At 44.8% G+C, this 23,994-nt stretch overlaps 3 protein-coding genes across 9 annotated transcripts in view; 2 read left to right on the top strand and 1 right to left on the bottom strand.

Annotated features, from left to right (window-relative positions):
* Window positions 1–1,585: 1,585 nt before the first annotated feature.
* LOC143810189 (uncharacterized) lies at window positions 1,586–4,843 on the top strand. The gene is made up of 2 exons (XM_077293066.1): window positions 1,586–1,714; window positions 3,476–4,843. The coding sequence occupies exon 2, from the start codon at window positions 3,497–3,499 to the stop codon at window positions 4,295–4,297; it is 801 nt and encodes a 266-aa protein (XP_077149181.1). The 5' UTR covers window positions 1,586–1,714; window positions 3,476–3,496; the 3' UTR covers window positions 4,298–4,843.
* Window positions 4,844–6,533: 1,690 nt separating this feature from the next.
* On the bottom strand, window positions 6,534–23,790 carry PFN4 (profilin family member 4). Of its 5 annotated transcripts, none has more exons than XM_077291521.1 (5): window positions 23,652–23,790; window positions 10,390–10,521; window positions 10,103–10,237; window positions 8,913–9,018; window positions 6,534–6,793 (listed from the first exon to the last, which is right to left on the bottom strand). In XM_077291521.1, the coding sequence occupies exons 2-5, from the start codon at window positions 10,504–10,506 to the stop codon at window positions 6,765–6,767; spliced, it is 387 nt and encodes a 128-aa protein (XP_077147636.1). In that variant the 5' UTR covers window positions 10,507–10,521; window positions 23,652–23,790; the 3' UTR covers window positions 6,534–6,764. The 5 variants fall into 5 exon arrangements, with proteins under 5 accessions (XP_077147636.1, XP_077147638.1, XP_077147637.1 ...); XM_077291523.1 differs by lacking the exon at window positions 23,652–23,790 and adding an exon at window positions 23,389–23,409; XM_077291522.1 differs by lacking the exon at window positions 23,652–23,790 and adding an exon at window positions 23,302–23,322.
* Window positions 23,321–23,994, top strand: part of FAM228B (family with sequence similarity 228 member B) — a 39,895-nt gene continuing 39,221 nt past the window's right edge. The window contains exon 1 of one of the 3 annotated variants that reach the window (XM_077291515.1): window positions 23,321–23,440. In XM_077291515.1, coding sequence (XP_077147630.1) covers window positions 23,438–23,440 — 3 coding nt within the window. In that variant the 5' untranslated portion in view covers window positions 23,321–23,437. The other 2 variants (XM_077291516.1, XM_077291514.1) reach the window with 2 other exon arrangements.

Genomic DNA, 23,994 nt, shown 5'->3' with positions numbered 1-23,994 from the left:
TCTTAAAGAGGTTGTTTGGCCCTAGGCTACAAGTCATCATTCACTCCATGTGACTGCAGACTTGTGAATCCTCGCAGCGTGCACAGTGTGTGCTGTGAGGGATCTCCATTACCGGCTTCAGAAGTTGTCCAGCCACATTCCGACTAGACGTGTCTGGCTTCTCTCAAAAGACTTGATTGGAGCATAGCCACACACGTCTAGTAGACACGTGACCACATGTATGCAAATCGCATAATTGCAGGCACGAGCCCACCGCTCCCGAAATCGGAGAATCCACACAGCGCCCTGTGCGCGAAATCTGAGGATTGGCAAGTCTGCAGTCACACAGAGTAACTGCAGACTTGTAGCCTAAGACCTTGGTTGGGACTGCTAGCTATTTAAGATTCTGAATGCCAGTTCCTCATTTACAGTTCTGGTTTTCCACATTTACCCTGCTCGTTGTTCAATGTTCATCTGACCTCAGCCCACATTCTGACCATCCCACCTCCCCGAAATTCCTGCTTCTATTTAGTATTTCTTGGTTTTGCCTTTGGCCCATTGTCTGACCATTCCACGGGCCTGACGTTTCTGCTCTTGTTCTGGACCTCCTGGTTTTTCACAGCTGCCCAACAACCTCTTGCCAGCCAGCTCCACCGGCCAGACTACCACCGACTATTCATCGACCTGTGACAACTTCATAAATTAATCATTACTTCTACTTCTAAAAGAACACTCAAATCCATCTTGTTCAAAACAACAGGGACTGCCAGATCACTGAGAGATCAGACTGTATTTGCTTATTGGAAGATTAGGGAGGGTGGTGCAGATTGTGAGACACAGTAGATCCTGCTACTTTTCAGTAAGTGATTTATCTTTATCTCACCCTAGAGCTGGATTCACAGCTACACTGCTCAGCACGGTTGTATGACTTCCATGCTACTGCTGCTTCTGAATACGTACTATATAGAGACAGGAGAGCAGGAATCCCGAATGTCTGTGTGTGTTATGTATAGGAGACATCGTAGCGGCCGCTCTTCAACCACTTAGTCAAGACAATTCAAAATTAGAGGGAAAAAGTGGTGAAAAATACAGGATACAAGTTATATAATGGCCATAAATAGAGCAATTCTTGTGGGAATGACATGTATGTTTTAAAGGTTACATATACCTTTGCAATTGTTTTTTGTCCCTTCATTTGCTATCTAAATGTAAAATATAACAACTTTCTTAATATCGGAGTGCCAGTGAAGGCGGAAACACCCTGGACTCGTGTTCAACATGTATTCCTGGGAGGGAAATCTCAGAAAAGTCTGAACCTAGGAGGAGACTTCAAACTGCAGAACAGATATTCTGTGCAGGAAGATTTCAACTTAGGGCGACTTATTACCCGAAGGTAACCACTAACAGATGTAAATCATCTTTGTTAAAAGTATCCTAGCCGTTAAAGGGGTTTTCCACACGGTCTGTACTGTGCCCTATAATAGTCCACCACACATACGTTCTAGTCTTTTGTGTTTGTGCATCTTTTGATAAAGGAAAGCACCCGTCATCCCATAGAGAAGAATGCAGGATCCTCTTTCAGTTGGCAAATATTTCTGTACCCAAACAGTGAGAAAGTACAGACCTCCCACAACTTATTAACGGGAAGACGTGACCTCTGCAAACAAAGCGCGATCAATCCATTGTGCCGAGCTCGTCCTCAGGTGCAGACGCCTCTCACTCCGCTGCTCCGCAGGTAAGTGATCGCCTGCAGTACTATGAGAAAACTGCTTATATAGCAACTCCCCTACTATAAAAAAGCAGTGGGCAAAATCCAATAATAACATGCAGGGTGTTTTGTGACACTGAAATGCGGAAAATGATTGCAGAATACAGGCTGCCATAAAACATTAACATCAGAGGTAAACAATAATCTGGAATATTCTGAATAATTAATAAAAGCCCCACTAGAAACAAAAATCATAGATAATCCCCAATGATGATTCACTCCGGAGAGCTACGGGTGAGAGTTTACTGTTTGCAGACTACAGACTGTCCCCAACCTGTGGATGTCCAGTTGTTCCAAAACTAGTAATCCTCTAGACTGTGGATTCTCGAGGAAAATCGAGGGGTTGTGGGATGATCCTGCCATTTTTCATGGGATCTACTGACCAGCCATGTTCATGGCCGGTCTAAACCTAAGGGTTCGATGACTGCTTATTAGTGATGAGCGAACGTGCTGGGATGAGGTGTTATCTGAGCATGCTCCTGTGCTAACCGAGTGTCTTCAGTGTGCTCGAAAAATATATTCCAGTCCCTGCGGCTCCATTTTGCTGCTTCATCCAATTTCTATTCTGAAAAAAAGTGCATTTTGTCATCCTTTTCGAGCTTGTATTTCATCCATATGTATGTGTGTATTAGTGTCTGTTCATAGATCCTTTTACACGTATATCATATTCATTTTTTGCCATCTGTTTACATATATATATATATATATATATACAAACACACATATATATATTGATTTTTATTCATATATATATATATATATATATATATATATACGGTATATAGTTACTTATTTCTCTATATATTTATTATATATATTTATATATATTTATTCTTATATAGTGTATATATCTACATATATATATATATATATATATATATATATATATATATATATATATATATTTATTAATTTATATATGTATATATTTTTTATATTTATTTTTAGACCGATTGGCTTAGATAAATGGATCACAAAATTTTTTATTTTGATCCATTTTAATCAATTTGTTTGGTCCGTATTGACTTCATTTTGCAGCCAAAAATTGCCAATAGAAGGGTCCGATTTATCCTTTGGTTTTTTTTAAGTAACTTTTTTTGTCTTGTAGTATTTCTTGCACCGAATTCTTGAAAACAGCACACGCAGTTCATAAATTCTGCGCAAAATCAAAAAAAGCTCTTTATTTTTGTCTTTAATCTGTTCTGCTACGTTTTAGCACCAAAAGTTGCATTTTCTGCTAAAAATGTTGGAAAATATCTGGTGTATACAGACTCACACTGGGGAGGGGGGCCACAGGAGTAAATTTGTGCCAAAATATTGCGACTTTTTAAAAAGTTTCAGTGGATGAACCGTCCAGAAAAACATCCGAAGACCCCAAATTTTGCACAAAGTGATGAACATACGTAAAACAGGTCAATATATATAGAACAGACTATAATGTGCAAATTAAAAAGAATAAGGTGCAAATAAAAATGGGTGAAAAACATATAAAAAAAAACTAGACAAAAAAAGTGCTAATGCAATAATAAATCGGGGCACAAAATCTGGTGCAGCTGAATGGGATGATTGACTATAGAACGGTCAGTTTGCAAGAATTAGAAAACTTGATAAAAAGACCTTGTGTGCGAATAAGGCCTTGATGGCTGATAGAAGTTGTTGTAAAGAGTAGAGGATTGTGAGATTTTTGTGGGATTTTTTTCATTGCACTTTTTTTTATTTTGCTAACAGCAACAGCCGGCACCGTCGTCCATGATGGAGCAACCCATGAAACACCGACCCAAGTCTGCTCCGGTCATAACCAATGCATACGTCCAGAACAAGAAGGAAGATGAGTGCCTGTGTGTGAGGCTGGACAGCCTGCACTACCAGCAGCACGCAAGTCTGATCCGACTCAAGCAAGCAGTGAGCGATGTGGTCAGACAAAGGAAGAACCTCCTCACCCAAAGGGCCATCACACACCAGTCCTCCTTGGATCACGTCATGGATGAAATCCACACGTACAAAAAGGATAAGCACCGTCCAGGTCACACACAGAGCCATCTCCCTGCAAGTACGGAGCTATACATGGAGCATGGAATTAGTTCAAAATGGCCGCCTTCTCCATTCTGCTTGCCCAGCGTTGGTCAAATGCCAAGCCACCAACGAGAAGCCAAATTAAGTGAAGAAGCAAGCGACAGAATAAGAGCAGGAGCAAGTGACAGAAGAGAAGGAGCAAGTGACAGAAGAAGAGAAGGAGCAAGTGACAGACGAGAAGAAGCAAGTGACAGAGGATTTACCACAATGGATGATGCTAAAGCAAAGTCTAATGAACACGTGCTAAAACATGAAAGAAAAGTGACAGTGGCGTCATCAGAGAGAAGGAGACCCAAAACGGGCAGGGAGCTGCTGACGTACAAGGAGCTCAGCCAGATTGCTTGTCTAGAGAACATTTCTATGAGGGCGGTCGAGAGGCAGCGGGAACAAAAAGAGATTAAGAGACAGCAACTCAACCGATCGATGGACAGCGCTCTGCAGGAGAGAGTGCACCGGTTCCTCCGAAAGTTGGACTAGGAGGATCTGAATAATTCAGACATATTGTATAGTATTCCAGAAAGTGAAGAAAACAGAGAGGGGGGCTTAGAAAAATAAAAACTAAAAGCCCCCCGCCTGGTGGTCACACGTCCATTCCACACTCAGAGCTTCTCCGTCTTCTCGTTTCCTCACCACATACATAGGTAATGATATGGTGACCCCCAGACCAGTTAACTCCGAGGGGATAGGCATCAGAGACATCCAATGTGGCTTCTTTAGGGCCCTTGGACTGAGAGGACCCCAATTTGCCTGTCCATTTATTATTAGGAGCAGACTGTTCCATGTAACAATGCCAGTTATAAATGTGCTGGAATCACCGCAAGATACTGATATGATCAGCATGTACGAGAGATATAATACCGCCACCATGGGGGCCTCTACTCTCGCCAGTGTGCTGAGGACCCCTGCTGGAGACATGCAGAACTGACAATTGCTTTGTTTGTAGCATGTACAACATATATTGTACTGTCTGATATCTGTATGTTTATTGTACGTTGTAACATTAATAATTATACTAGAATTTCTAATCATTCTGATATTTTTCTTCTTCAAATTGAAATATTATTTGTCCTTCTCGTCTTATTATAGCAGTCATCAGGCATCCACCAGAAGGCAAAATCGGGGGTCCCTGCAGTGTATGGTACTAGGAGATAGTCACAGAAAAGAAAAATTGTGGAAAATCCACGCTGCTGGTCAATCCAGGTCCACACAAGCGGGTTTGCGGCTTTTAATTTTGTCATCACGTTTCGCAGTATTACACGCTTCTTCATTAGGTTTTTTGTCCTGATGAAGAAGTAATACTTCGAAACGCGTTGACCAAAATAAAAAAAAAACACTTGTGTGGTCCTGGATTTACCATTTTGATTACCAGCAGCGATGATTTTCCCCAATTTTCCTTTGAATTCTTTGGTCTGAGGACCCGTTAGATCTGCCGCAGATGGATTTCTATTCCAGAATAATGTTCTGTAAACACAACCAGACCAGGTTGGCATTATTTTTTTTTAAATATTGTGCTGTTTTCAGCTCCTAAGTTTTCTATTAGGGGACAGTGGCATATTCCTCCCCTTTCCCTATGTATCAGACTGAATACTAGACAGGGAGGAGGGGGATGCAGCTGCAGTTTCAGACTCTCTTGTGTGTCTGTGACACGGGAAACAAAAGCTGAAGACGCCTGATGATGTCACATTTTTTGGGCACTTTTTTACTGTATTTTGGCCATGTATAAGAGATCCAGAGCCCATGTCAGGACATTAGTCACTGCGGGGCTGATCTGCCATGCCAGAGTCATCACGCGATCGCCATGCTTACTAGAAACAGTGGCAATGCTGCCTGTAACCACTAGATGGCAGTAGCGGAAGCTTTAATACACGGACCTCAAAAGTCAAGGTGAAGACTCAGGACCTGCCTGACAGCTGGGGACTGGAAAGGGTTAAATAAAAAGTAATTAACATAAAAAAATGCAACACAGAAAAAAAAAACACAAGCCAAAATACTTGGTGCATGTTCACACTTGGCGTATTTTATGCGTTTTACCGTAGCAGCATAATGAATGAGATTTCTAGGATCGCATTCACACAGTGTTTTGTGTTTTTCCTGTGGATATTCTAAGCTTTGCTTCATTTTTTTTCCCCCCAGATGCAGCATGTCGATACGTTAAGTGTTTGTCACCTATTAAAATGAATGGGTGAAAAGAAGGCACATGTCAGCTGTTTTGACCAGCTGACATGTGCCTGCAACAGATGCGGGTGGAAATGCGAACCCCTCAAATGCTGCTGTCAAACTCTGACAGCGGCATTTAATGCGTGTTTCTGGCAAAGTACACCGGAAATCCTACCGATCGTTGACCCCATCACATGATCGGGTCACCGATGGGTTGGCATGACAACTAGAGGTCTCCTGCAGATCTCTATGGTTGTCACTGCCGGATTGCTATGGTGCCGCTGGCCTTAAAAAGGATTTTTCACTGTCGTCAATCCAGGATCTTATGACAATCTTTTGAAAATGTATTCCCCTGTTAGGACCCCAGTTATCAGCTATCTCCGGGAAAACCATGGGACTACATTGCACAATTTACCTGTAGTGCCTCCATTGGCCAATTAAAGTATTGCACTGTCCCTATATAAGTCAGGACTGGATATCCCTTTAAATCCATAAACATTTTCGCAGAACCTGACAGATCATATATAAAAATGAAGCAATTTAGTGCTGACAAGGCTTTATAGGTTTCATCATAACAGAAGATTTTATTTATATATTTTTGAAGTAAAGAAAGAATCAAATATTCCCAAAGTCAATGGGCGGGACGTGTCACTGGTTAAAGGCTCTGAAGCTGGAAAAGGTCCCAGGTCTGTGCAGCTCCTCATTACTGAGGCTCAGCATATGAAAATCTGCATCTTGTGTGATGTCTTTAATATCTATAATGATTCCCTGAGAGCGATGTCTGCAGTTATATCTCCTTCTCACGGAAATAACATCCTAAATGAAAAAAAAAAAAAAAACACAGCAAAAAGAATAATACATTACCATAAACACATGACTATACTAATTTACCAAATATACTGTATAAAAGGCAGAAACAACACAAATGATCTTCACACATAAAATAAAGCATTATCTCCCAACATCCTTATAGAATACTCACTATAATACTGCTCCCAATGTACAAGAATATAACTACTATAATACTGCTCCTGTGTACAAGAATATAACTACTATAATACTGCCCCTATGTACAAGAATATAACTACTATAATACTGTCCATATGTACAAGAATATAACTACTATAATACTGCCCCTATATACAAGAATATAACTACTATAATACTGCCCCTATGTACAAGAATATAACTACTATAATACTGCTCCTATGTACAAGAATATAACTACTATAATACTGCTCCTATGTACAAGAATATAACTACTATAATACTGCCCCTATGTACAAAAATATAACTACTATAATACTGCTCCTATGTGCAGGAATATAACTACTATAATACTGCCCCTATGTACAAGAATATAACTACTATAATACTGCTCCTATGTACAAGAATATAACTACTATAATACTGCTCCTATGTACAAGAATATAACTGCTATAATACTGCTCCTATGTACAAGAATATAACTACTATAATACTGCTCCTATGTACAAGAATATACCTACTATAATACTGCCCCTATGTATAAGAATATAACTACTATAATACTGCCCCTATGTACAAGAATATAACTACTATAATACTGCCCCTATGTACAAGAATATAACTACTATAATACTGCCCCTATGTACAAGAATATAATTACTATAGTACTGCCCCTATGTACAAGAATATAACTACTATAATACTGCCCCTATGTACAAGAATATAACTACTATAATACTGCCCCTATGTACAAGAATATAATTACTATAATACTGCTCCTATGTACAAGAATATAACTACTATAATACTGCCCCTATGTACAAGAATATAACTACTATAATACTGCCCCCTATGTACAAGAATATAACTACTATAATACTGCCCCCTATGTACAAGAATATAACTACTATAATACTGCCCCTATGTACAAGAATATAATTACTATAGTACTGCCCCTATGTACAAGAATATAACTACTATAATACTGCCCCTATGTACAGGAATATAACTACTATAATACTGCCCCTATGTACAAGAATATAATTACTATAATACTGCTCCTATGTACAAGAATATAACTACTATAATACTGCCCCTATGTACAAGAATATAATTACTATAGTACTGCCCCTATGTACAAGAATATAACTACTATAATACTGCACCTATGTACAAGAATATAACTACTATAATACTGCCCCTATGTACAAGAATATAATTACTATAGTACTGCCCCTATGTACAAGAATATAACTACTATAATACTGCACCTATGTACAAGAATATAACTACTATAATACTGCCCCTATGTACAAGAATATAATTACTATAGTACTGCCCCTATGTACAAGAATATAACTACTATAATACTGCCCCTATGTACAAGAATATAACTACTATAATACTGCTCCTATGTACAAGAATATAACTGCTATAATATCGCCCCTATGTACAAGAATATAACTACTATAATACTGCCCGTACGTACAAGAGTATAACTACTATAATACTGCTCCTGTGTACAAGAATATAACTACTATAATACTGCTCCTATGTACAAGAATATAACTACTATAATACTGCCCCCTATGTACAAGAATATAACTACTATAATACTGCCCCTATGTAGAAGAATATAACTACTATAATACTGCTCCTATGTACAAGAATATAACTACTATAATACTGCTCCTATATACAAGAATATAACTACTATAATACTGCCCCTATGTACAAGAATATAACTACTATAATACTGCCCCTATGTACAAGTATATAACTACTATAATACTGCCCCTATGTACAAGTATATAACTACTATGTACAAGGATATGAACATAATTTATGGGGCTTTTTTTACTGCATTTGGTCTTCCACATTACACCTCCAAACATGTGAAACATTATCGGCTTTTATAATAATTAAAGTGTAAGAGGTGAGAACCTACCAAGCTTCTCAGTGGCCTCCACACACACACTGGGGTACATGCCGTCCCGATATGTAGCAAGGAGGATGTTCGAATTGGTTTTCACCATTATGACTCCATCATTATCCTATGTGAATAAATATAGACAGTGACTCATTTGCCTCCTATGATACAAGCAGCAAAGTCTGATTACAAGGACTCCTCGCAGGAGGAACACTAGTGACCGACCGCCACCCCTGTCTCTACAGAATGTGGTAATTCTTCGTATTTATACAGGGGTCGCTGCTCCAATTCTATTATTTAGAGCTATAAATGCCCAATCTGTACTTTTACATGGCAGAATTATGAGCGCTTCCTGCTAACTATATACAGATTTATTCCTCTCCCATTAAACTGAATATTGTAGGTAAAGTGCTCCCCCCAGTGGTGGCTGCAAGAAGAAAAAAAATTAAGCTTTTCATAGCCACCAGTCTGTTTCCATAGTCCAGTCTCTGGTGGCCACCACAAAGAAGCAGAAATAACCCTTTAAAGAGGTTGTCTCAAGATATCAAGCAAGATTTGTAATAGGACTCTGACTGTTGGGACCCTCACTAGCCCCAAGAATAGTGGTCCCTGGAGTGAATGGAGTGGAGCAGGCATGTTCTGCATCATTTATGCGTATGGGACTAATGACGATAGCCGAGAGCTTCACACATCTATGTCAGTCCCATAGACTTTGGTAGGTGACCGCAGTTCCATTTATACAGTGCACACAGACCCACATTCTTGTGTTTAGCGTGTACTTCCATTGATCGGACATTTATCATCTCTTAAAGGACTGTTTGTGACTGTAGACTTGTGAATCCTCACAGCGTGCGCAATGCACGCTGTCAGGATTCTCCGATGGTGGGAGCGGGCGGGCACGTGACCGCAATTATGCAATTTCCATACTTCGGGTCACATTCCAACTAGACGTGTTCGGCTTCAGTCACTTCACTTGTATTGAGATAGGCCGCGCACATCTAGTCAGCACGTCATCACACGCGCCGCCCACCCTCGGGGAACAACACACAAAGTGACCACACACTGCAGCCCCAAGCCTGGACAACCCCCTTATCTTCTCTCCAATGGTGCCAGAGAAGTTGATAAATACTAAGAAACCCTCAGCAATTACCACCACTAACGGTCTATAACAGATCCCAGACAAGGCCCCCGGACTCCGGACCACTCACACATTTAGCATAGATGGAATTCTTATCCGCACGGACACACTGGTAAATCTTATCCCCAAAATTAAAGCCTTCTCTTCTTAGGACTGGAGTCCTCTTGAAAGCATCAATGATCCCATGGACGTGGTGAGGCTGGAGCTGTAATGTGACAATACACAGTTCCATGAATACCATCCGTATACCCCCAGAGCAGGGACAGTGACATATAAGGTGTAGACACACAGATCTGTATACTCCGATACCCATCCGGGTAGGTCTCAACCAAATCATGACAACATAGACCTTCTTACATGGAATCCTGGTGGTGAGGTCAGGGCGGTGGCTTCTCTTATCTTGACGAGTGCGGCTCTCTCCACATGTTGCGTTTTTATTAGGGCGTCATACAGTAGATTCTGTATCTGGTTCATTGCTTCTTACCCTGGCTGGAAACATGAGGGGGAAGACTAATAAGTATTATTGTACCGCAAGAGCCACAGGGTCTCGTGCTTAGCAAGGAGGCAGGAGGTGATTGCAATGGGTCCTTCTCCCAACACCACCACAAAAAGGTCTTCCTCCTTGGGGAAGAAGAACTTCTTGTTTTTCCAACATCTATAGTGATTCTCACTAAATTAGAATATCATCAAAAAGTGAATTTATTTCAGTTCTTCAATACAAAAAGTGAATCTCATATACTATATTATTATGTTCTCTCACCTGGGCAATACTAAGGAAATCTGGAAACCATGATGTGTTGGGGCCGTAACGACCGGAGTTTGGGAAACAATGAGCTAAAGCAAAGCCTCCACCCTATGCCAGTGAATGCACTGGCAGCCCATCCGCTACAGAAAAAAAAAACATCCGCTACAGAAAAAAATATAAGCTTATCACACTCGCCCACAAAGCTCTCGACTGTTCTGTCTATCACCCTGCCCGTACTCTTCAGAGTGCTGCATCACCCTACATCTGTCTACCACTCTACCCGTCATCTCCACAGTGCTGCACACCACACATCTCCTCTTATCGGTCTAACATCTTACCCTTGCTCTCCACAGGGCAGCAACTGTCTACATATCCTCCCTCATCTGTCTACCACCTTACCCTTCATCTCCAGAGTGAGGAACCACCCTACATCTGTCTACCACTCTACCCGTCATCTCCACAGTGCTGCACACCACACATCTCCTCTCTTATCTGTCTACCATCTTACCCGTGCTCTCCACAGGGCAGCAACAGTTGACATCTCCTCCCTCATTTGTTTACCATCTTACCCATGCTCTCCACAGTAGTACAGTAGTGTACCACTCTACCGTGCTCTCCACAGGGCTGTACCACTCTACATCTCCTCCCTTATCTGTCTACCACATTACCCGTACTCTCCATAGTACTGTACCACCCTACATCTCCTCCCTTATCTGTCTACCACATTACCCGTACTCTCCACAGTGCTGCACCACCCTACATCTCCTCTCTCATCTACCACCTTATCCATGCTCTCTACAGTTCTGCACAACCCTACATCTCCTCCCTTATTTGTCTACCATCATACTTGTGCTGTCCACAGTTCTGCACCACCCTACTGTTGTGAATTCTGCTCTTGGGCTCCCTCCGGTGGTTATAAGTGGTAGCACTGCTGTCTTTGGATCGCTGCATTCATCAGGTGTGTCCACTTATTGCAAGTCTGACTGGGCTATTTAGTCTTGCTTTACCCTTTAGTCAGTGCCAGTTGTCCATTGTTCCTGGAGGATTCACATCCCTGCCTGGTCTCTCTTGCTTTGCTGTTCATTTCAACAAAGATAAGTTCTGGCTTTGTTTTTTTGCAGTCCACATGCTGTGGGCCCTATTGTTCAGTTCTTTTCCATGTTTTGTCTTGTCCAGCTAGGTCTGCATAAGGATTTGTTCAGCCAAGCTGGTATCTCTGGAGATGCAGATATACCCTCCATGTCTTTAGTTAGATGTGAAGATTTTGTATTTTCTGTGGTGGATATTTTTTAGTGTTTTAATACTGACCGCATAGTACTCTGTCCTATCCTTTCTATTTAGCTAGAGTGGCCTCCTTTGCTAAATCCTGATTTCAGTCTGCGTATGTTATTTCCCTCTCCTCTCACAGTCAATATTTGTGGGGGGCTGTCTATCCTTTGGGGATTTTCTCTGAGGCAAGATAGTTTTCCCTTTTCTATCTCTAGGGGTATTTAGTCCTCCGGCTGTGTCGAGATGTCTAGGGAGTGTTAGGTACATTCCACGGCTACTTCTAGTTGCGGTGTTAAGTTCAGGGTCTGCGGTCAGTAGAGGTACCACCTTCTCCAGAGTACGTCTCATGCTGCTCCTAGGCCACTAGATCATAACAGTACAACTGGCCAACAATGAGTTAATCGCATCTCAGAAGAAGGGAAGGAAAGTGCTGAGCCATTTTTTTTTCTGTAGTCTGTTGTGTATTTTCTTCCCTCTTTACCTCTGGGTGGCTCAGGAGTTTGGCGCTGGCATGGATGTTCAGGGATTGGCTTCTCGTGTGGATCAACTTGCTGCTAGAGTACAGGGTATTTCTGATTATATCATTCAGACTCCAGTTTTAGAGCCTAGAATTCCAACTCCTGATTTGTTTTTTGGGGACAGGTCCAAATTTTTGAGCTTTAAAAATAACTGTAAACTGTTTTTTGCTCTGAAACCCCGTACCTCTGGTGATCCCATTCAGCAGGTTAAAATAGTCATCTCTCTGCTGCGTGGAGACCCTCGCAGTCAGTGGTGACCCGCTAGGGTTATAGTATGATGAACCTAATTCAGTGGATCATGCTGAGAAGACCTTGTTGGCCCTGTGTCAGGGTCAAGAAGCAGCAGAATTATATTGCCAGAAATTTAGAAAATGGTCTGTGCTGACTAAATGGAATGAGGATGCATAGGCGGCAATTTTCAGAAAGGGTCTTTCTGAATCCGTTAAAGATGTTATGGTGGGGTTCTCCACGCCTGCTGGTCTGAGTGATTCTATGTCTCTGGCCATTCAGATTGATCGGCGCTTGCGCGAGCGCAGAGTTGTGCACACTATGGCGTTGTCTTCCGAGCGGAGTCCTGAGCCTATGCAGTGTGATAGAATTGTGTCTAGAGCTGAACGACAAGGATTCAGACGTCAGAATAGGTTGTGTTTTTACTGCGGCGATTCTGCTCATGTTATTTCTGATTGCCTTAAGCGTACCAAGAGAATCGCTAGTTCCGTTACCATCAGTACTGTACAACCTAAATTTCTGTTATCTGTGACCCTGATCTGCTCATTATCGTCATTTTCTGTCATGGCATTTGTGGATTCAGGCGCCGCTTTAAACTTAATGGACTTAGAATTTGCCAGACGTTGTGGTTTTCCCTTGCAGCCTTTGCAGAGTCCTATTCCGTTGAGGGGCATTGATGCTACACCGTTGGCTAAAAATAAACCTCAGTTTTGGACACAGCTGACCATGTGCATGGCGCCAGCCCATCAGGAAGATTGTCGTTTTCTGGTATTGCATAATTTGCATGATGCTATTGTGCTGGGTTTCCCATGGTTACAGGTGCATAATCCAGTATTAGATTGGAAATCTATGTCTGTGACTAGTTGGGATTGTCAGGGGGTTCATGGTGACGTTCCTTTGATGTCAATTTCCTCCTCCCCCTCTTCTGAAATTCCTGAGTTTTTGTCAGATTTCCAGGATGTATTCGATGATGAGCCCAAGTCCAGTTCCCTTCCACCGCATAGGGACTGTGATTGTGCTATCGACTTGGTTCCAGGCTGTAAGTTCCCTAAGGGCCAACTCTTCAACCTGTCTGTGCCAGAACATGCCGCCATGCGGAGTTATGTTAAGGAGTCTTTGGAGAAGGGGCATATTCGGCCATCTTCTTCATCATTGGGAGCAGGTTTATTTTTTGTTGCCAAGAAGGATGGCTCCTTGAGACCCTGTATTGATTATCGCCTCTTGAATAAGATCACGGTCAAATTCCAATACCCTTTGCCTTTGCTTTCTGATTTGTTTGCTAGGATTAAAGGGGCTAGTTGGTTTACTAAGATTGACCTTCGAGGGGCATATAATCTTGTTCGTATTAAGCAGGGTGACGAATGGAAAACTGCGTTTAATACGCCCGAAGGCCATTTTGAATACCTTGTGATGCCATTCGGGCTCTCTAATGCTCCATCTGTGTTTCAGTCCTTCATGCATGATATATTTCGGAATTATCTTGATAAATTCATGATTGTATGTTTGGATGATATTTTGATTTTTTCAGATGATTGGGAGTCTCATGTGAAACAAGTCAGGATGGTATTTCAGATCCTTCGTGATAATGCCTTGTTTGTGAAGGGGTCTAAGTGCCTCTTTGGAGTACAGAAGATTTCTTTTTTGGGCTTCATTTTTTCTCCCTCATCTATAGAAATGGATCCGGTTAAGGTTCAGGCCATTCATGATTGGATCCAGCCCACATCCGTGAAGAGCCTTCAGAAATTTTTGGGCTTTGCTAATTTTTATCGCCGTTTCATTGCCAACTTCTCCAGTGTGGTTAAACCCCTGACCGATTTGACGAAGAAAGGCGCTGATGTGACGAATTGGTCCTCTGCGGCTGTTTTTGCCTTTCAGGAGCTTAAACGCCGATTTACTTCTGCCCCTGTGTTGCGTCAGCCGGATGTTTCTCTTCCATTTCAGGTTGAGGTTGACGCTTCTGAGATTGGGGCAGGGGCCGTTTTGTCTCAGAGAAATTCTGATGGTTCCTTGATGAAACCGTGTGCCTTCTTTTCTCAAAAGTTTTCGCCTGCAGAACGCAATTATGATGTCGGTAATCGTGAGTTGTTGGCTATGAAGTGGGCATTTGAGGAGTGGCGACATTGGCTTGAGGGGGCCAAGCACCGTATTGTGGTCTTGACCGATCATAAGAATCTGATTTACCTCGAGTCTGCCAAACGGTTGAATCCTAGACAGGCCCGATGGTCCCTGTTTTTCTCCCGTTTTGATTTTGTGGTCTCGTATCTTCCGGGTTCTAAGAATGTTAAGGCTGATGCCCTCTCTAGGAGCTTTTTGCCTGATTCTCCTGGGGTCCTTGAGCCGGTTGGCATTCTGAAGGAAGGGGTGATTCTTTCTGCCATCTCCCCTGATTTACGACGGGTTCTTCAGGAATTTCAGGCTGATAAACCTGACCGCTGTCCAGTGGGGAAACTGTTTGTTCCTGACAGATGGACTAGTAAAGTGATTTCTGAGATTCATTGTTCTGTGTTGGCTGGCCATCCTGGGATTTTTGGCACCAGAGATTTGGTTGGTAGGTCCTTTTGGTGGCCTTCTTTGTCACGGGATGTGCGTTCTTTTGTGCAGTCCTGTGGGACTTGTGCGCGGGCCAAGCCTTGCTGTTCCCGCGCTAGTGGGTTGCTTTTGCCTTTGCCGGTCCCTGAGAGGCCTTGGACGCATATTTCTATGGATTTTATTTCAGATCTTCCGGTTTCCCAGAGGATGTCGGTTATCTGGGTGGTTTGTGACCGGTTTTCTAAGATGGTTCATTTGGTACCTTTGCCTAAATTGCCTTCCTCTTCTGATTTGGTTCCGTTGTTTTTTCAGCATGTGGTTCCTTTGCATGGCATTCCGGAGAATATTGTGTCCGATAGAGGTTCCCAGTTTGTTTCTAGGTTTTGGCGGGCCTTTTGTGCTAGGCTGGGCATTGATTTGTCTTTTTCTTCCGCATTTCATCCTCAGACAAATGGCCAAACCGAGCGAACTAATCAGACTTTGGAAACTTATTTGAGATGCTTTGTGTCTGCTGATCAGGATGATTGGGTGGCTTTCTTGCCATTGGCCGAGTTTGCCCTTAATAATCGGGCTAGTTCTGCTACCTTGGTTTCACCCTTCTTTTGTAATTCTGGTTTTCATCCTCGTTTTTCTTCAGGGCAGGTTGAGCCTTCTGATTGTCCTGGGGTGGACTCTGTGGTTGACAGGTTGCAGCAAATTTGGGCTCATGTTGTGGACAATTTGGTGTTGTCTCAGGAGGAGGCTCAGCGTTTTGCTAACCATCGTCAGTGTGTTGGTTCCCGGCTTCGGGTTGGGGATTTGGTCTGGTTGTCTTCCCGTCATGTTCCTATGAAGGTTTCTTCCCCTAAGTTCAAGCCTCGGTTTATTGGTCCTTATAGGATTTCTGAGATTATCAATCCAGTGTCTTTTCGTTTGGCCCTTCCAGCCTCTCTTTCCATCCATAATGTTTTTCATAGATCTTTGTTGCGGAAATATGTGGTGCCCGTTGTTCCCTCTGCTGATCCTCCTGCCCCGGTGTTGATTGATGGGGAGTTGGAGTATGTAGTTGAGAAGATTTTGGATTCTCGTTTTTCGAGGCGGAAGCTTCAGTATCTTGTCAAATGGAAGGGTTATGGCCAGGAGGATAATTCTTGGGTTGTCGCCTCCGATGTTCATGCTGACGATTTGGTTCGTGCCTTTCATTTGGCTCGTCCCGATCGGCCTGGGGGCTCTGGTGAGGGTTCGTTGACCCCTCCTCAAGGGGGGGGTACTGTCGTGAATTCTGCTCTTGGGCTCCCTCCGGTGGTTATAAGTGGTAGCGCTGCTGTCTTTGGATCGCTGCATTCATCAGGTGTGTCCACTTATTGCAAGTCTGACTGGGCTATTTAGTCTTGCTTTACCCTTTAGTCAGTGCCAGTTGTCCATTGTTCCTGGAGGATTCACATCCCTGCCTGGTCTCTCTTGCTTTGCTGTTCATTTCAACAAAGATAAGTTCTGCTTTGTTTTTTTGCAGTCCACATGCTGTGGGCCTTATTGTTCAGTTCTTTTCCATGTTTTGTCTTGTCCAGCTAGGTCTGCATAAGGATTTGTTCAGCCAAGCTGGTATCTCTGGAGATGCAGATATACCCTCCATGTCTTTAGTTAGATGTGGAGATTTTGTATTTTTTGTGGTGGATATTTTTTAGTGTTTTAATACTGACCGCATAGTACTCTGTCCTATCCTTTCTATTTAGCTAGAGTGGCCTCCTTTGCTAAATCCTGATTTCAGTCTGCGTATGTTATTTCCCTCTCCTCTCACAGTCAATATTTGTGGGGGGCTGTCTATCCTTTGGGGATTTTCTCTGAGGCAAGATAGTTTTCCCTTTTCTATCTCTAGGGGTATTTAGTCCTCCGGCTGTGTCGAGATGTCTAGGGAGTGTTAGGTACATTCCACGGCTACTTCTAGTTGCGGTGTTAAGTTCAGGGTCTGCGGTCAGTACAGGTACCACCTTCTCCAGAGTACGTCTCATGCTGCTCCTAGGTCACCAGATCATAACACCCTACATCTCCTCACTTATCTGTCTCCCACCTTACCTGTGCTGTCCACAGCTCTGCACCACCCTACATCTCCTCACTTATCTGTCTACCACCTTACCCGTGCTATCCAGTCCTTTACCACCCTACATCTCCTCCATCTGCCTACCACCATACCCGTACTCTCCACAGTGCTGTACCACCCTACATCTCTTATCTACCACCTTACCCGTACTCTCCATAGTGCTGTACCATCCTACATCTCCTCCCTCATCTTTCTACCACCTTACCCGTGTTCTCCATAGTGCTGTACCACCCTACATCTCCTCTCTTATCTGTCTACCACCTTACCCGAGCTGTCCACAGTGCTGTACCACCCTCCATCTCCTTCCTTATTTGTCTACCACCATACCCGTGCTCTCCACAGTGCTGCACCACCCTACATCTCCACTCTCATCTACCACCTTACCCGTGCTCTCCATAGTGCTGTACTACCTTAGCTCTCCTCCTTCATCTACCACCTTACCCATGTTCTCCACAGTGCTGTACCACCCTACATCTCCTCCCTTATCTGTCTACCACCTTACCCGTGCTCTCCATAGTGCTAGACCACCCTACATTGCCTAAAAAACATTTTTTAGGCAATTCGTGGTGAAAAATCCACAAATGTGCACCACAACTACATGATTTAAAAATGGATCTGCAGCATGTTCTGTTGCGTATGAACATGGCTTAAAGTCCCGGGGAATGTTGGTGGAACTATATGATTTGTATTGACAGAAAGGGGCATCCGAAATGGGAGATCCCCTCTCTGAGGTCCATATGCCCCAACAGTGCAATATAAGAGGAAGCTTTTCCTCATCCCTGCCCTCACACCACCCCTTGAGTGCAGCGCATGGAGCGGGTTCAGGAGGTGAGCCTGCTCCATACACAGCGTTGTAAAGCTGACCACTGCCTATACCAGTAGGGAGCTGTCTCCGATCGGTGCAGCCTATCCATTGAAATACCACCATCAACCAGAAAAAGGGGGAAAAAAATCAAAAGTTCAAAAAAATGCAATAGAAACAATCAAAACATCATACGTAACCCAACCAATATAAACATCTGCTCATCATATAAAGTAAAAGCCCTCAAACTGAATTATATAGATACTTAATTCATTTTTTCTAAAATTCTGATTTGTTTTTAATCCCTGCACAACATCCGCTGTACATGTATGGTGCAATTCGGGAGTGGGAGTATCATGAAGCTTCCCCGACCCATATACGGCAGGTGATGGCTGTGTATTACAGCCGGGAAATGCCACTAACAATAGCACAAGCAATCGGACAATTGCAGCTTCAGGTTCCCTAAGGGGACTAACAAGTACAGTGAAAATTAGAAGAAAAAATGTTTTAAAAAATATGTAAAAAATAAATATAAAAGTTCAAATCACCTCCTTTTCCCCCATTGAAAATAAAAAAAAATATTAAAAAAAATAAGAAAATACACACATGTGGAAAAAACAAGCCCCGATATGTCTGTGGACAGAACAATAAGTCCGGCGTCACACTCAGCGTATGTAAATACGGTCCGTTTTTTACGGCCGTAATACGCAGAAATGTTCCCAAAATAGTGATCCGTATGTCATCCGTAGGCAGGGTGTGTCAGCGTATTTTGCGCATGGCATCCTCCGTATGTAATCCGTATGGCATCCATACTGCGAGATTTTCTCGCAGGCTTGCAAAACCGACATCTAATGGATTTATGTGCTCAAATGTTCGTTAAAACATATATACAGTGTATATATATATATATATATATATATATATATATATACAGTATATATGTCATTGAGACACATATATATATATTCTGTATTTATATTTAATTCAGCGCGATATATGTGAAAAGTCGGTAATTCAATTGACGGCTTTTTCTTTCTCCTTCCCAAACCCAACAGGATATGAGACATGGTTTACATACAGTAAACCATCTCATATCCCTTTCTTTTTGCATATTCCACACTACTAATGTTAGTAGTGTGTATGTGCAAAATTTGGGCGCTGTAGCTTGTAAAATAAAGGGTTAAATGGTGGAAAAAATTGGCGTGGGCTCCTGCGCAATTTTCTCCGCAAGAGTGGTAAAGCCAGTGACTGAGGGCAGATATTAATAGCCAGGAGAGGGTCCATGGTTATTGCCCCCCCCCCGGCTACAAACATCTGCCCCCAGCCACCCCAGAAAAGGCACATCTGGAAGATGCGCCTATTCTGGCACTTGGCCACTCTCTTCCCACTCCCTGTAGCGGTGGGCTATGGGGTAATGAAGGGTTAATGTCACCTTGCTATTGTAAGGTGACATTAAGCCAGATTAATAATGGAGAGGCGTCAATTATGACACCTATCCATTATTAATCCAATAGTACGAAATGGTTAATAAAACACACACATATTATTTAAAAGTATTTTAATGAAATAAAGACACAGGGTGTTGTAATATATTATTATACTGGTAATCCACCTGAAGACCCTCGTTCTGTAACAAAGGAAAAATAAAAAAATAACAATATCTCATACCTTCCGACGCTCAGGTCAAGTCCCACGAAGTAAATCCATCTGAAGGGGTTAAATCATTTTACAGCCAGGAGCTCGGCTAAAGCAGTGCTCGTGGTTGTAAAACCCCCGAGAATGAATGGAAAGCAGGGTGACCTGTAGTTACCTTGAGTTGCAGTGAGGCGCCCTCTGCTGGATGTCCTCATGAACTGGAACCTGGTAAAAGTTCCCACGCTCGAGTTCCACTCTGGCGGAGAAAATTGCGTGGGAGCCCACGCCAATTTTTTCAGCGATTTAACCCTTTATTTTACAAGCAACAGCGCCCAAATTTTGCACATACACACTACTAACATTAGTAGTGTGGAATATGCAAAAAAAAAAAAAGGGATACGAGATGGTTTACTGTATGTAAACCATGTCTCATATCCTGTCGGGTTTGTGAAGGAGAGATGAAAAGCCGGCAATTGAATTACCGCCTTTTCTATAGAACACCGCTGCGTATTTCTCGCAAGTCACACTGCTGGTCCGTGTGTAATCCGTATTTTTCTCGCCCCCATAGACTTTCATTGGCGATTTTTTTGCGCATTATGGTTACAAACGCAGCATGCTGCGATTTTCTACGGCCGTAGAAGACCGTATAATACGGATCAGTAAAATACGGCTGATAGGAGCTGGGACATAGGGAATCATTGGGCCGTGTGTTATGCGTATTTTATGGGTGTATTTTCTACGCTCATACGTCTGTAAAACTCGCCAGTGTGACGCCGGCCTAAGAGTTATGTGCACCATTGGTACCATTACATGAAATGGTGTCATGAAACTCTACACCTTGTCCTGCAAATAACAACTAGATCAACGGGAAAAAAAAATAGTTCTTGGGGAAAGAAGAGGAAACATTAAAGCACAAAAAAAAATGTTGCCCAGCCAGGAATGGGTTAAAAATCAATTTACTGCAGGGGGTTTGCTGAATGGTAATCTCCTTTAACGACCTATGACAGGTATTTTTGGTATTGTTGTGCCCGTAAAAGCCCAATCTACAGAAATATTATTTAAACACTGGAAAGAAAATATGGGGATAAATTAGAATAAAAAAAATGCCCTGACATGAATGGGTTAAGGCTAAACACACCATTACTACCAATGTATCACCCCAAACTGCTACTATCCCCCAGCTCACCTCCCCCCTCTCCTCACTGTTCACCTGTCCCTTCCCCCTCGCTCCCCTGTCCCCCTGCTCCCCTGTCCCCCTGCTCCCCTCTCCCTCTGTTCTCCTCTCCCTCTGTTCTCCACTCCCTCTGTTCTCCTCTCCCCCTGCTCCCCTCTCCCCCCGGCTCACCTCTCCCTCTGTTCTCCTCTCCCCCTGCTCACCTCTCCCCCTGCTCCCCTCTCCCCCTGCTCCCCACTCCCTCTGTTCTCCTCTCCCTCTGCTCCCCTCTCCCTCTGTTCTCCTCTCCCTCTGTTCTCCTCTCCCCCTGCTCCCCTCTCCCCCTGCTCTCCTCTCCCTCTGCTCCCTCTCCCCCTGTTCTCCTCTCCCTCTGTTCTCCTCTCCCCCTGCTCCCCTCTCCCCCTGCTCCCCTCTCCCCCTGCTCCCCTCTCCCTCTGTTCTCCTCTCCCTCTGTTCTCCACTCCCTCTGTTCTCCTCTCCCCCTGCTCCCCTCTCCCCCCGGCTCACCTCTCCCTCTGTTCTCCTCTCCCCCTGCTCACCTCTCCCCCTGCTCCCCTCTCCCCCTGCTCCCCACTCCCTCTGTTCTCCTCTCCCTCTGCTCCCCTCTCCCTCTGTTCTCCTCTCCCCCTGCTCCCCTCTCCCCCTGCTCTCCTCTCCCTCTGCTCCCTCTCCCCCTGTTCTCCTCTCCCTCTGTTCTCCTCTCCCCCTGCTCCCCTCTCCCCCTGCTCCCCTCTCCCCCTGCTTCCCTCTCCCTGTTCTCCTCTCCCTCTGCTCCCCTCTCCCTCTGTTCTCCTCTCCCTGTTCTCCTCTCCCTCTGTTCTCCTCTCCCCCTGCTCCCCTCTCCCCCTGCTCTCCTCTCCCTCTGCTCCCCTCTCCCCCTGTTCTCCTCTTCCTCTGTTCTCCTCTCCCCCTGCTCCCCTCTCCCCCTGCTCCCCTCTCCCCCTGCTTCCCTCTCCCTGTTCTCCTCTCCCTCTGTTCTCCTCTCCCTCTGCTCCCCTCTCCCTCTGTTCTCCTCTCCCTCTGTTCTCCTCTCCCTCTGTTCTCCTCTCCCCCTGCTCTCTTCTCTCCCTGCTCCCCCTCCCCCTGCTCCCCTCTCCCCCTGTTCTCCTCTCCTCCTGCTCTCCTCTCCCCGTTCTCCTCTCCCTCTGCTCCCCTCTCCCCCTGTTCTCCTCTCCTCCTGCTCTCCTCTCCTCCTGCTCTCCTCTCCCCTTGTTCTCCTCTCCCTCTGCTCCCCTCTCCCCCTGCTCCCCTCTCCCCCTGCTCCCCTCGTTCTCCTCTCCTCCTGCTCTCCTCTCCTCCTGCTCTCCTCTCCCCCTGTTCTCCTCTCCCCCTGCTCCCCTGTCCCCATGTTCTCCTCTCCCCCTGCTCCCCTCTCCTCCTGCTCTCCTCTCCCCTGTTCTCCTCTCCCTCTGCTCCCCTCTCCCCCTGTTCTCCTCTCCCCCTGCTCCCCTCTCCCCCTGCTCCCCTCGTTCTCCTCTCCTCCTGCTCTCCTCTCCTCCTGCTCTCCTCTCCCTCTGCTCCCCTCTCCCTACTCCCCTCTCCCCCTGCTCCCCTCTCCCCCTGTTCTCCTATCCTCCTGCTCTCCTCCCGTTCTCCTCTCCCCCTGTTCTCCTCTCCTCCTGCTCTCCTCTCCCCTTGTTCTCCTCTCCCTCTGCTCTCCTCTCCCCCTGCTCCCCTCTCCCCCTGCTCCCCTCGTTCTCCTCTCCTCTCCTCCTGCTCTCCTCTCCCCGATCTCCTCTCCCTCTGCTCCCCTCTCCCCTGTTCTCCTCTCCCCCTGCTCCCCTCTCCTCCTGCTCTCCTCTCGCTCTGTTCTCCTCTCCCTCTGCTCCTCTCCCCCTGTTCTCCTCTCCCCCTGCTCCCCTCTCCCCCTGCTCCCCTCGTTCTCCTCTCCTCCTGCTCTCCTCTCCTCCTGCTCTCCTCTCCCCCTGCTCCCCTCTCCTCCTGCTCTCCTCTCCCTCTGTTCTCCTCTCCCTCTGCTCCTCTCCCCCTGCTCCCCTCGTTCTCCTCTCCTCCTGCTCTCCTCTCCTGCTCTCCTCTCCCTCTGCTCCCCTCTCCCCTCGTTCTCCTCTCCTCCTGCTCTCCTCTCCCCCCCCCCCCTTCACTTCTTCTATTCCCCCTCTCACCTCTGCTCTCCTCATGTCTCCTCCTTCTGCTCACCCGTCCCCTCTCCTCCTCTCCTCACCTCTCCCTGTCTGCTCTCCTCTCCTCCTCCCCTCGGCTGAGTCGGCTCTGTTTTGTTCACCTCTGCAACCCACGTTAACCAGCAGAGCAGAAGGCGTGGCTATTACTCACAACACTCCTGATTGGCAGCCAAGTTCTTAATAACCCCGCCTACAATTATTTTCCTGCAACTGATTGGCTCTTATTTCTGCCACTCACTCAGTCATTGCCCGGTGTTTCTGGTGGCGACAAGGAACAACGCGTTGCTATGGTAATTGTCACAACCACCGCGGCGGAGTGATACTGACTATTGTAGAATAGTCCCTGTAGTGTAAAATTTGATACTTTATTGCTACTGCATACTTTTAATGTTAAGTGTTTACATATTAACAAGCCGGCAAATAAACACGGAGAATACTAAAGTTATAGTCATAAGATGGAGGCTAGAGAGAGCAAGGAACAAGTGACTACACAGGACTTACAGAGATGCAGCTGTGCCTGCTGCGGTCTGTGTAGAATGATAAGTGATACTGTGTAATATTCCACCAGTGCAGGATAAGATACAGTAAGCGTAGACCTGGTAGGAAAAATGGTGAGTGGGACTATATAGTGTGATGGGCAGTTAGCGGAAGGACACGGGGCTGAAGGATGAGTGCAGCGGTGGCGGTGGACGGTGCTGCGGCGGCGGTGGACGGTGCTGCGGTGTGTGAGGTCTCCTGGCCGGTAGGTGCAGGGTTACACCATTCATCTTCCCATATAATGTCCTGAGAGCTCCGTGTGAGTGCGGGGAGGCTGGGCTGAGGCACCGGGCGGACACCGGGAAGA

The sequence above is a fragment of the Ranitomeya variabilis genome, chromosome 2, assembly GCF_051348905.1.
Source record: "Ranitomeya variabilis isolate aRanVar5 chromosome 2, aRanVar5.hap1, whole genome shotgun sequence".
Lineage (NCBI taxonomy): Eukaryota > Metazoa > Chordata > Amphibia > Anura > Dendrobatidae > Ranitomeya > Ranitomeya variabilis.
This window is presented reverse-complemented; position numbering and strand designations above follow the sequence as displayed.